The 14,118-nt window shown below is 29.5% G+C and overlaps 1 protein-coding gene across 1 annotated transcript; it reads right to left on the bottom strand.

Annotated features, from left to right (window-relative positions):
- Nucleotides 1-11,107: 11,107 nt before the first annotated feature.
- LOC107851375 (late embryogenesis abundant protein D-29) lies at nt 11,108-13,097 on the bottom strand (the record flags this gene model as incomplete). The annotated part of the gene is given in 2 exon segments (XM_016696373.2): nt 11,108-11,782; nt 12,773-13,097. Coding segments are annotated over 2 exon segments (762 nt in total). The 3' UTR covers nt 11,108-11,318.
- Between the last annotated feature and the right edge of the window lie 1,021 nt (nt 13,098-14,118).

Here is a 14,118-nt window from a genome sequence, read left to right as displayed (position 1 = left end):
AATTTTTCAGTACTTTTTTTGTCTTTAATTTGGTTACCAATCAACAACATCACAAGCCTACGTGTCTTAAACTTTTAAAAGGACAAATAATTTAAAATAATTATTTTTAAAAATCACTACATATTATTCAAGACGAAAGGAGTAATTTTTAAAATAAATAAAATTTACATATTTTAAAAGATATACTACAAAATCACAATAATTAATTATTCAAAATATTTTTAAAAATCATAAATATTTTTTAACTCTCCATATAATGCTAATGAGTAATGAAAGTGAAGTTGTGCTTTTGTTCTTCTCATTTTATATAGTGACATTTTATTGCACATTTAATTTAATAGTATTAGTATATTGTATGCATTTGATTGATAGTGAAGGAAAATATTTAAATGGATTAAGAAGAAAAGAGTGAAAATATTAAAATAATACGAGAAGTAGAAAATATCTTGACTTGTTTAATGATTTTAATTATATGTACATAAGATAAAATCTTAAACATGCATAAATATTTTTTAACATGTATAGTACATTGTTTATTATATTGACAGATTATTGGTAATATTTATTTTAAAAATCATCTGACATTATCTAATAAATTATTTGATTATGTAAATATTATAATCTTAATAGAAATTTTTTATAAGATACGAAAGTGTCATTTTCTTGTTAATCACGTGGATTTTCATCTTAAGTTTTGAATCCTATTTTTCTAATATTTATTATTAAACAAATATATGTAATGAAGATCCGATCTAACAATTTTTTTTTTTTTTATCAATCTTATATATTATATTTAACTATGGATTTAATTTCCGTTAAAATGAATTATAAAATTAAAAGAACACTATAATAAGTTATAAAATCAACCTTTTAACTAAAGTTACGTTGCTCAATTTTTTCAAGAGGGTTTGAATTACGAGATCCTTTTTCTATTTTATGCGTTCAATGACGACAACCCATCGTGAATTTTTGGAGATTCTGTTTGTTTCAAAATGTTTGACATTTAAAAAAAAAAGTGATTTACCACCTTTATTTCTCAAATATTTTTTCATGGACACAATAATAATGTTATAAAAAAAGTATGGGCCAAAATGATTTCAATAATTTTACATAAAAGGAATGGTGGATACTTACTATAATTTGAATTATTATTCAATTTTTTTTTTCTGAGCCATAATTTGAATAATAACCTCTTGATCATTCAACCGAGTGAAACTTTTAACTGAAGTTGCTCACATTTTTCAACAGGGTCTGAATTACTAGATTCTTTTTCTATTTTATGCTTTAGGTGATGTTGATTTTTGGAGATTGTGTTTGTTTCAAAATATTTGACGTTTTAAAAAATAAAAATAAAAGTGATTTAACACCTTTATTTCTTAAATATTTTTTCGTGGACACAATAATAACATTATAAAAAAAATATGGGCCAAAATGATTTCAATAATTTTACATTAAAGGAATGGTGGATATTTACTATAATTTGAATTATTATTCATTTTTTTTTTCTGAACTATAATTTGACTAATAATCTCTTGGTCGTTCAGTCGAGTGAAACTTTTAATTGAAGTTAATCACATTTTTCAATAGGGTTTGAATTACGAGAACCTTTATCTATTTTATGCGTTCAGTGACAATGGATTTTCGGAGATCCTGTTTGTTTCAAAATATTTGACGTTTAAAAAAAAAGTGATTTAACACTTTTATTTCTCAAATATTTTTTCGTGGATACAACAATAACGTTATAAAAAAGTATGAGCCAAAATGATTTCAATAATTTTACATAAAAGGAATGGTGGATATTTACTGTAATTTAAATTATTATTCAAATTTTTTTTCTAAACTATAATTTGACTGATCCACTTGATCGTTCAGTTGAGTGAAACTTTTAATTGAAGTTGCTCACGTTTTCCAACAGTCTGAATTACAAGATCCTTTTTCTATTTTATGCGTTTAGTGACGATGGCTCATTGTGAATTTTTGAAGATTCTGTTTGTTTGAAAATATTTGACGCTTTTAAAAAATAAAATAAAAGCGATTTAACACCTTTATTTCTCAAAACATTTTTTGTGGACACAATAACAACCTTATAAAACAAGCATGGGCCAAAATGATTTCAATAATTTGACATAAAAGGAATGGTGGATACTTACTATAGTTTGAATTATTATTCAATGTTTTTCCTGAACTATAATTTGAATAATAACCTCTTGATCGTTTAGTCAAGTAAAATTTTTAATTGAAGTTGCTCACGTTTTTAAATAGAGTCTGAATTATGAAATTTTTTTCTATTTTATGCGTTCAATAACAATGGCTCATCGTAGATTTTTGGAGAGTCTATTTGTTTCAAAATATTTGACGTTTTAAAAAATAAATAAAAGTGATTTATTTTTCAAATATTTTTTGTGGACACAATAACAATCTTATAAAAGAAGCATGGGCCAAAATGATTTCAATAATTTTACATAAAAGGTATGGTGGATATTTAGTATAGCCATGGACACCATTTATTTCTCCATGATCATTTAATTTGATAGTGGTATTTACCAATTATTACATTAAATTAAGGAGTGGGACGTTATAATTACACCATGATAATAAATAGAAGTAGATCTAAAATTTAAATTTTATGAATTTATTTTTTAAGTTTAATTTTATCATATTTCTTCTGTTTTATCGTATTCATAATATATTATTTAAGAAATTTACTAAATATATATAAATAATCTATCCCAAAATTAGTAAGTTATCATTATCTTGTTCTAGAATCTATTACCATAAATTTTAAATCTTGAATCACCTTTATTTCAAAATATAACAACTTGCCATATAAAAAAAAATCTTAAAGAAAACTCCACAAATTAATTTTTTAGATATGTGTAGTCATAGATTATATGTTTTTGTATATATAATATATAGAATATTATTGGATAAACTTGTTCGAGTTATTGTATTCGATACAGAATCACATAATAGATCGACATGAATATCATGAATAAAATCCCATAATAAAATCAGTTGTTGTTGATATGTCTTAAAACGTTTACCTAGTTAATAGTTAGATTCGACTTTACCTTTATTTTTCTGATTCGCCTCAATATTTTCACTTGTCCGATTATTGCTGAGCAGTTTTTGGATATTAAAGAGTAAAACATCTAGTAGAAGTCTATTGAAAGTCCTTGGTACTTGTCTGATCAATCACATTGATATCTTCAATAGTTCAAATCCTACTCAGTCTGATAATTAGATGTCACTGAAATAAAATGATTCCATTCCGTCTCTCTTTTCTTTTCGGATTTCGAGGATGAGCCGACCTGAACTATGACCGAATTTGTTACAACACACTCACAGGTGTTCTGTTACCCCTAACTAAATTTTAGCATATTTTTGTCAACCTTTTTAGCTGATGTGACATTTTTTGTTAATTTTTTTAGCTGACATGGTACCTTTAACGTGACCCCCATTTTATGTAACAAAAGGTGTCACGTCAGCATAAAAAGGTGACAAAAATACACTAACATTGAGTTTAAGGGTAATAAGACCCCTGTGAAATTGGGATATATCGTAGCAACTTTGACCATGATTTAGGAGATACTAGATGCTTATCTCGATATTAAATGGATAAAGTATATACATGGAATATTAACTAATTAATAAGCAACTTAATGAAAGTCAATAAGTTACTTTTAAAGCATTACTAGTTAAGAAAAGGAAAAAAATAAATTCGAAAATTTGTTGTTTAAAGTTACATTATTTTTAAATACAAATATGGAGAGGAATAATTGCATTTGGGAAAAAAGTTTGAAATATACCTAAACTTCGGCGAAATTTGTTGTAACACGCCTCAATGCGGGGGTAATAGATTATTTTTTACTATATTTTTGTGGCATATATTTGCTTAGCTGAACTACTTCAGACACTTACGCACTCAGTGTGCGTGTATTCGCATAGTAATCCAGCTGACAAATATATGCCATAGATTTACGACAAAAAATAATCTAAAGGGGTCATAGGACCGCCGCAAAGTCAAGATATGTTACAATAAATTTCGTCAAAATTAAGATATATTTCGGACGTTTCTCCCATTGCATTTTATGTACCTTGGTTAATGGTAAAACTTTGATTTTGATTGTTGTAATAATTTTTGTAAGCATATTTAACTTTTATATAACTAAATCGTGTATTATTTTTTTTCATCTCTTTATGTGAGAATAAAATTTCTTGACTCCATATTTAATGTGAATTTGATGCTTCATTCATTGACTTTAACTGTTCATTCACTTTAACTTGTCACGTTTTGTTTTATGAAAGTCAATTTGACTAACATCTAGATTTTCGAAAACTATAGCAAAAAAGAAATTATAAGCTACAATCGCTCTAATATTAACATGATGAGAAAATACAACTTAGAATGTTGGTCGAAATTCATTCAATTTAACTCTCGAAAAGTAAAATAATATGACAGATTAAAATAAATGAAGGGTGTAACAAGGATCTCAAAATATGTGAAATACAACTCTCTCGAGAGCATTCTCGTGCATTAAAAGCTCTCGTTATATGCGGGAATAAAACAAAAAAGAAAGGAGAAAGTTAAGATCGTGAATCCATCTCTCAAGTCCTCAGTTCGAGTTTTACGAATAAAAAATAGTACTTCCTCTGTCCCAATTTATGTAACATATTTTTTTCTTAAGATTCAAACAGTGTGAGATTGACCGTAAATTTGAGCATGAAATCTTTAATTTTTTTTTGAAATAAAAATTTATATATTTAAAAATTACGTAAAATATACTACAAATCACAATAATTAACTATTCAAAATATTTAAAACAATAAGTGAAAAAATTAGGATAAACATTATGCAAGTCCCATTCTTCACGTTCTATGATCCAACTAAGAACTAACTTTTCCCATTAGTCAACTGATCTCATTTAAACCAGAATATGGGAAAAAAAACAGTTTGTGTTTAGTAAATTCATTCGAAAAGTGTTTTTGATAATCAAATTATGTTTGGATAATCTTTTTTAAGAAGTGTTTTTTTGAGACAAATGACCAAAAAGGACATCTATCAATCGACTTTTATTATAAAATCAATTTATAGAGAAAAATTATTTTAAATATCTATTATAATATTTTTAATTAAATTATTTTATTTAATTAAAAAGTACGTACTCTAAAATTTTCAATCAATATTTATATACATAAATACATTAAAAAAAATTAAATGGTGATATATTACTTAAATATTTTAAATATTACTTAAAACATCAAACAAAAATGAATATAAAAGTTAATTCATAAATTAAATCACTACATATGAAAAAATTAATGACAAAAATAATTGGCCCTTTATACATCACAAAAATTCTCAACATTACTCATTTTCTATGCATTAGAGATATATGATTAATAATAATAACATTACACTAAATAGTGAAATAAAAATATTATTATCAAAATAAAAACTTAACAAAATCAAAGAATTTCACAGACAACAATATTATCACATATGCTATTATATGTATGCACATAAAAAATTTAATTATATCATGATAATTATTAAAAAAACATATCTTCAAATGAGAAAGCAATTTTGATTCAAAAAATAACTTATTAATAATAGAGATGATTTTATATTTTGGAGAGCAGTAAAATATATGTATAAATGAGAAATATTATCTGTATTTATTGATGAAGGAGAAGGTGTGCAATACGCTAAACTCGTTGAATGAATAGAAGGTTTGAAAAAAAAGTCAAATAAATATTTAATTAGAATGTATCTTCTTTTTGTTACCTTATTTTTTTGGATTCATTTTACTTTGTCAAATTTACTAAAATTTAGCAAACACTATATTCATGTTTACAAATATCTAAATGAGATAATATTTGTTATTTTTTGCCTTTTCTTTTGGATGTGTCTTTACCATTTCAATTCTAAAATTAAGTAGCCAAATTCATATACGTATACTACCTGATGATAAATATTTAAAATAAAATTCTATCTATTATTTGTTATCCTTTTTAATATATTTTTACGGTTTCAAAATTTACTATGAATAAGCAGTCACTATATATATATATATATACACACACACACACACACACACACACACTATATACGTATACTACCTGATGACAAATATTTAAAATAAAATTCTATCTATTATTTGTTATCTTTTCTTAATATATTTTTACGGTGTCAAAATTTACTACGAATAAGCAATCATATATATATATATATATATATATATATATATACTATATTTTAACAAATATGTCACTTTTCATGAATTATTTATTGAAAATTAAATATTCGAGAAAAAATTTATATGTGATGTCAAAGTACAATCTTGTAACGTGATTCATTTTTCAATTGTTATCATTAATAATAATAAAATAACTTATATATTTTTTAGTCATCATCATCAATGATATTTTCAAATTTATTTAAAGAAAATGAGTGAAAATAAAATAAAAATATATAAATCATAAAGAATTATGATTTAAATATGAAATGTAAAATTTTAAAAATCGATGTTAATCTCTCTCTCTATATATATATATATATTTGTGTTATAGGGATAGTTCTGTCATAAAAAATAATTTTTTTGCTTCTACTTCTGCTTTTTTTTAGAAGCAGAAAAACTACTTCTGTTTACTTTTAAAAACACTTTTGAAAGTTTACCAAACATCTTCTTTTTTAAAAAAGTATTTTTTCTTCAAAATAAATACTTATTTTGAGAAATAAGCAATCCCAAACATGCTATTAACTTATTTTGCAAACAACTTCACTATCCAACGAGCTTCGCCTAAACATACATATATAATTTATATTCTAGATGACATATTATATTTGAGTACAACCGCACATATATACATATTATAACTGGCTAGCACAAACGTCTATTATGAATAATATGTTCAATTTATTAACTCGTGCAGCTAGAAGTTTAATATTCAAGAAATTATATGCATGGTGAATAATTTTTTGGTTAAAATATGATAGATTATGTATAGGCAAGTGTGAAATTCAGACTATATAATATGAGAAATCATACGCATGGTGAATAATTTTTTGTTAAAGTCTGACAAAAATATAGAAAAATGTGAATTACTCTAATTAACAGGACAAATAACTTGGCACAACATATTCTATATATATGAATACGTTATAAGTAATGTCCAATTTTGATGTAGATGCACAACAGTCGATCACTATAATATTCAAATTAAAAAAAAATAATCAGACAAATAAATTGATATAAAATAAAAAAATCATTCAATAATAATCGTTATATATTTCTTTTACTGGGCCTATATGGCATGGAATAACTTACCTACGTTAATTTATCGCGTAAGCTTATATAATTTGATGAAAACATCGAGGGGACTCTATTATGTCATTTGACAGTGACATTTACTGAAAAAAAAAAATTGAAATTCATGATTATGAACACCTTTGATAGAAAGTGTTTTATTTCTCAAAATAAGACTTTTTAATGTAAATTTGGATTAGTCGATATTCATAAAAAGGACAGAACACAATATATGTGTGTGTATGCATGCGTGCATAAAAGGAGATGAAAAATTGAGACGAAGTTAACTATCCGACCTACTAGAACACGTGTGGAGGCTATGAATCCGATTTACAACTAATTAACACGTTCAAATAATAAAAAGTTCTCTTTCTCGGGTTCAAATCTCATCAGAGACAAAAATATCATGTAATTTCTTTCGATATGTTTTAGCCTTAGTGAATAGAATTACTTGCTACATTTTGCCAACGAAAGATTACTTATATCACATGAAATCAGTCGAGGTGCCAATAAACTAATTCAGACTCTATGATTATTAAAAAAAAGATTTGTATATAATATGTATAAAGAAACAAAGGACACATGTACATATTATAATATAGTACTATTGGAATGTAGCCAAATTAGTATTACTATAATGTATGTATGAGTAAGAAGACAATATCTAAACATCTATATATGCATATAGGGTCACTATCTATTTCAACCATAAATTATTCTATTGGAACCAAAAATCTCAACCACTTGTTAATTTGACATAAAAGAAGGATATTCCAAAATCTCAAAAATCTACTTTTGGGATAGAATTATTGGTATATGAATTACTATTAATCCTAAAACCATTACAAGTTTTATAATGTAAGTAATTTGTTTCCATGAATTAGTATATATGCACAAATTGGATAATGAATATTAACTAATTTACTTTTTAAAGTACTATACTCCCTGTCGCAATTTATTTGATATACTTTTCTTTTTAATCTGTTTTAATAAGAATGCTACATTTCGTAGTTAAAAAAAACTTAGCTTTAAAATTTCTCTTTTACTACCTAATGTGATTCATAACCCCACACAAATGTCTAAAGTTTGTTTTAAACTATAAATTTCAAAAGTCTTAGTTTTTTTTTTATAACTTTGTGTCAAACTAAACAGTGTTACATAAATTGTTATAGGGGGGATTACAAGTTATAGAATGCTTAATTATGATTTCTTTGTTGTAGTAGTAAGTAATGTATCATTCTTTAGTACTATAATTTAGATCAGTTGAAAGGTAATTGCAAGCAATAAATATTCATTGATTTTTAGCAAATATAAATAAAATTCATTCGTGATTTACTTAGGATTCAATTTAGGTGTACATTAAAGGTAGTAGTGCTTTGTTTTGTTACCTTGCTAGTAGTCATAGTGCAATACTTGTACGGGGTCGTTTTCTTGGAAATAAGTTATCCTGGGATTAGTTATACCATACTCAAGGAGTGGAATAAAAATAATACTACAGTCCCGGGATAAGTAATCTTGAGATGAGTTATCTCATGCATTTTGTCCCAACTAAATATGGGATAGACTCATCATGAAATGACCCCATAGTGTCTTGTTTCTAGAGTTTTTGTAATGTTTGTTGTTTCGGATAGATTGATTGTAGTATTTCTTTGTGTTAGTCTTGTTGTTTCTGTTATTATTTGTTGTGCTATAACCTGTTGTTTTTTATTGATAATGGTACGGATTGCGTACACTTACCCTTCACAGGCTCACTTTTTGAAAATATACTGGGCATGTTATCGTTATTGTAGTATTAAAATCCTGATCTTTTTGCTATAATGAATTAAAATGTATATATTCGTCTCAAGTAGAGGTAGAGGCAAACCAAAGAAATATTAGAGGGAGGTGATTAAACATGACATGGAGCAGCTACAGCAGCAGCTTACTAAGGACATAACCCTAGATAGAAAGATGTAGAGGACGCGAATTAAGATAGGAGGTTAGTAGGTTGGAAGTGCTTTGTAATTTGTTATCCCTGCTAATAGTGTCTTGGTGTTGTTTGTTGTTTCAGATAAATCGTGTAGTATTACTTTGTGGCAGTCTTGTTCTGTTATTATATGTTGTTTAGAATGTACCTATTATTTCTTGTTCTTATATCAAGTCTTTTCTAGACTATTATTTTGTCTTGAATCGGGGTTTTATCCAAAATAGCCTCTCTTACCTCACTCCAAGTAATATGTTGCTTGGGCTCTAAGTTTAGTAGTTGTAGTGTGTTATAAACTAAACGGGAGAGCCCAATCCAAAAGACTAGTCTAATAGGTGGGAGAACCCATTTGGTATATAACCCCATTAGCATTTCTACTTGAATATCTCTCTGCTGAAATAGTTTTGCTCCCTATTTGTAGTAGCTAGCTAATCAATGTTTTGTGATGCAGGCTGCAAATCGTGACTAATGCAGTGCTGTTGGCTGGTGTGAATGAAATGTTTGCAATTGAAGCATGATAGTGTAGCGGTAGGTGTGAGATTTAGAGAGTCCATAGTAATGCTAGTTGATAAAAGGCAGCCGGGTGCACTAAAGCTGGCCGAACCACAAGGGTGCACTAAAGCTGGTCGAACTACAAGGGTCGATTATATGCAACCTTCCCTTCCATTTCTGCCAGAGACTGTTCCAACTTGTAACCTCCTGATCATACGACAGCTTACTCCCCTAATGGCAGTCTATATTTCTCGAAAGTAATAGTAATGGTAGTTGATTTATATCCATCTGTTCAAACCTTGGTGAACAGACTTAACTGTACCCGTGTCTTTCGTTGCAGGTTTGGAACGAGCGATCATTCAAGTTCTGTGTGAAGGAGATCGATACGATGCTCTTGGAAGCTTGCACATGTTTTTTCTTTTTGTGGATTACCTAGTGAAGGGAAATATATGTGACATGCAGTACATGTAATTTAACAGTTTATTTGGATGATTACATAGTGTCTTCTATTGTTTTGTTAGTAGAGAGGTGGAAATGTGCAAGTGTACTGATCCCATTCCGAAAACTCAAGCACTTGTTTGTATGGTTACCTATTGTCAAGTATTGTCTTGCCAAAACCGCGCCTGATGGTGATGTTGGGTAACAGATTCTGACCTCCCATGAGCCACAAGCTCGCAGTTGGTCTAAATGCAAGTTCGAATGACACGAGCTCAGATACTGACCTCCCATGTGCCACAAGCTCGCAGTTGGCCTAAATATGATGTTGGGTAACAGATACTGACCTCCCATGTGCCACAAGCTTGCAGTTGGCCTAAATGCAAGTTTGCGTAACACGAGCTCAGATACTATAGCCTCCCGTGTGCCACAAGCCCGCAGTTCAGCCCAAATGCAAGTTTGTACGACACAAGCTCAGATACTGGCCTCCCATGTGCCACCACCATGCAGTGGCTTAAATGTAACCTCCCATGTGCCACCACCATGCAGTGGCTTAAATGTAACCTCCCATGTGCCACCACCATGCAGTGGCTTAAATGTAAGTTAGCTCGCAGTTAGCCTAAATGCAAGTTTGGGTGACACAAGCTCAGATACTGGACTCCCATGTGCCACAAGCTCGCACCCGGCCTTAATGCAAGGTTGTATGACACTGGACTCACATACTAGCCTCCCATGTGCCACAAGCTTGCAACTTGCCTAAATGCAAGTATGGGCGACATGAGCTCAGGGTTGAGGCCACGAGCTTGTAGCTGGCCTAGATTAAAAACTTCATCACAAGCACAGGGTTTGCTTAAATGGTTCATAATAGAGATGATTCATGTTGACCAATTCAAACTGCACAGAGAAATGATTTGCCAAAAGTAGCAAGTGATGGCTTCTAGTAACACATTTTTTACAACATCCAGCACCAACACCACTGTCCAGACACCAACACACGAGATGGTAGCAAAACCAAAAGAAGAAAAACAAAAACATCAGCTTTCTATTACAACATATAAACTATGATAATGCAAAATACAAACATACATGTAAACTCCAATAACAAAAAGAAAAACTTTCTACAGCTCCTCATCTCTTTTTTTCCCAGCTATATTCTCCTTGATCTCCTTAGTTTTCTCTTTAGCAGTTTCCTTAGCTGACTCCAAATTTGAAGCTACACTTTCTTTAGCTTTCTCCAATGTCTCTCCTGCTTTGTTCTTTGCGCTTTCGTATCCTTCTTTCGCCTTCTCTTTTGCCCAGTTTACATGTTCCTCCGTCTCCGCCTCCGCCTTCTCTCCCATCTCCTTTATTCTCTCCTTCGCGTATTCTGCTTTATCCGCGGCAGTCTCTTTTGCTTCTCCGGCTTTTTCCGAGGCTGTGTGTTTCGCCTTTTCGGCATCTGAATAGGCCGCCTCTTTCTCTTCTCCTGCTTTCTCTGATGCTTTTTGTTTTGCTGCTTCTGCGGTTTCGTATGCTTTGTGTTTGGCTTGTTCTGCTGTGTTCTTTAGATCTCCTGCCTTGTCTGCTACATATTGTCCAGTACCTGACAGTCCAGATTTAAAAGATTACACATACTGTGTCACATCCAAAGGTGCGTTTGCACCTAAACTTCGAGATGCCATCATGCTGAGGGCTGGCATCCCATGATGTGACACAAGAGTCGTGCTCCACGAGCTCAAGGTTGGCTTAAATGCGAGTCCAAGGCACGAGGAGTCACCATGCATGGGGAGGGACATAATGCATAGTCATATTTATATTTAATAGCTAACAAGACGAAGTGAGGCTTGCTCGAGTAATTAAACATGCGGACCATCAACCACCACCAACCCGTAGCTTCAGTGGAGAAGTGTCGGACCCATGATTCTGGGATTGGGTGCTCACGAGGTTCAGACACGTATATTATGCCAAAGCTTTAAGGTGGTTCTTGGAAATTGAACCCAAGTTTCTGGGATCGGGTGCTCTAGGTGTTTTTAACTAATCTGCCTCAAATTTAACGGATGCCAGGACACCAAAAACCGCCCGGGGCGGAAAATAGCCAACTAAGCTTACACAACTTAGAAATTGCAAACTCGTAACATACAAGCCAACCTATAGAGTCATAATTATATTTCTGCCCATATAAATATATATGGTATGTGTAACTACAAGCTTAATTTCTCTGAATTTGAAGCATGTTACATCACCATACTATATTAAACAAATCTATAATTAATAATTATTAGCAACACTTCATTTTCACCTAGAAAACTAAAATAATGAACAATATACATCAATCAAATTACCACAACATGCCAATGTAATCACATTCGTGATTCGATGAAAACAAAATATACGCATACCTTACTCCTGCCGCAACACAACTTAACTACGAGTCCAAAACTCATAAACTCCAAATTCTATATCTACGCATGAGTATACAAGATCAAACACAAGAAAGTACATACTAACCTGTAGCAGGACTCATAAACTTCAAATTCTATCTACGCATCATGCGTATACAAGATCAAACACAAGAAAGTACATACATACTAACCTGTAGCAGTTTCAGTAATCTTTTCTTTAGCATTCTTAGCAGCATCCATTGTTGTAATATCTTCATCATTATCATCATCATTACCACTAGATTTAAAACCTAATCCTTCACTAATCTTATCTTTAGCCCATCCTGTCCATGATGATGATGATGACTCTAAATTCTCTTTTTCTTTACTTTGCTTCTCATCAACTGCTACTTCCTCATCATGACTACTTTTCTCACAATTAGTACACACACATAATAACACCAATAACACCACAAGTAACATCACACAATACAACTTCCTTGAACCCATTGTTATATTATACACAACAATATGGTAAAACTCAATGAATTTGATGGATGATTTGTGTCAGGAATTTTTTCTTTTTGAGATATATATAAGTAGTTTGTGATATGTGTGAGTGTGTGAGGGTAATAGTTAGTGGACAAGTGTTATAATACGTGGGTATACGTGTTAGTTTTATGTGTTTTTGTAAATAGTAGAATCAATATGGTGTCACTACGTGTCATTCAGTATCAAATTTTAACTTTGTTGCAATTTGGATAACATTATTGTTGTTCTCTATGACTAATTAAATTGCCTTATCTTAACAAGAACTACTTTTCTTTAAATTTTACATTTGTCTTTGAACAAATTAAAAGTTCTTTGAAAATTCTGATTTTTGTCAAGAAGATCAATCATTTTGAAAAGATTTGTTTGAATATTACTCTCTCTCCGAATTCATTTTTACTTGATTTTACTTTATGAATTGATTAAATTTTATAGTTAAATTAAAATAAATTTATTTAATATTTAAAATTTAAATAGTAATAATTATATAAAAAATTATAAATTATAATTTTTTATACTAATATATAAAAAGATAAATCCTAATATATTAAAATTTATAATATTAGGCTCTTAAAAAGTGAAATATAACAAAGGGTATTTTTTTTCAGAAAAACCAAAAAAATAAAGACTAGAAAATTTCTCTAGTGATAATAAACTTATCAACTTAATGTTTATCGTATACAATGTACTTTCTTATATTTTTGTTATTCCCATCAAGTATATTTCATTTGAATTTTAATATTTAATATTAAAAGTATGATATGATTAGTGGTATTGCGGTGAATTGATTAGGTAGGTTTAAAAAATATTGAGGTGAGCTGGTGAAGTAATTATTAGGCATGATATAATGTGATTTCAGTTTATCAAACATATAATTCTTGACAGAAGGGTGTGAAAGATCGAGAATTAAGATAGAATATTAATTAGTGATCGTTGTCTTTTTTTCCAGAGTTTTGTAATATTCGCTTTTTACTTCTTGTTTTACCTTGATGTTTGATTATATTGTTAT

The sequence above is a fragment of the Capsicum annuum genome, chromosome 12 (assembly GCF_002878395.1).
Source record: "Capsicum annuum cultivar UCD-10X-F1 chromosome 12, UCD10Xv1.1, whole genome shotgun sequence".
Taxonomy (NCBI): domain Eukaryota; kingdom Viridiplantae; phylum Streptophyta; class Magnoliopsida; order Solanales; family Solanaceae; genus Capsicum; species Capsicum annuum.
The sequence above is the reverse complement of the archived record's forward strand: the minus strand, read 5'-3'. Positions and strand labels throughout refer to the sequence as shown.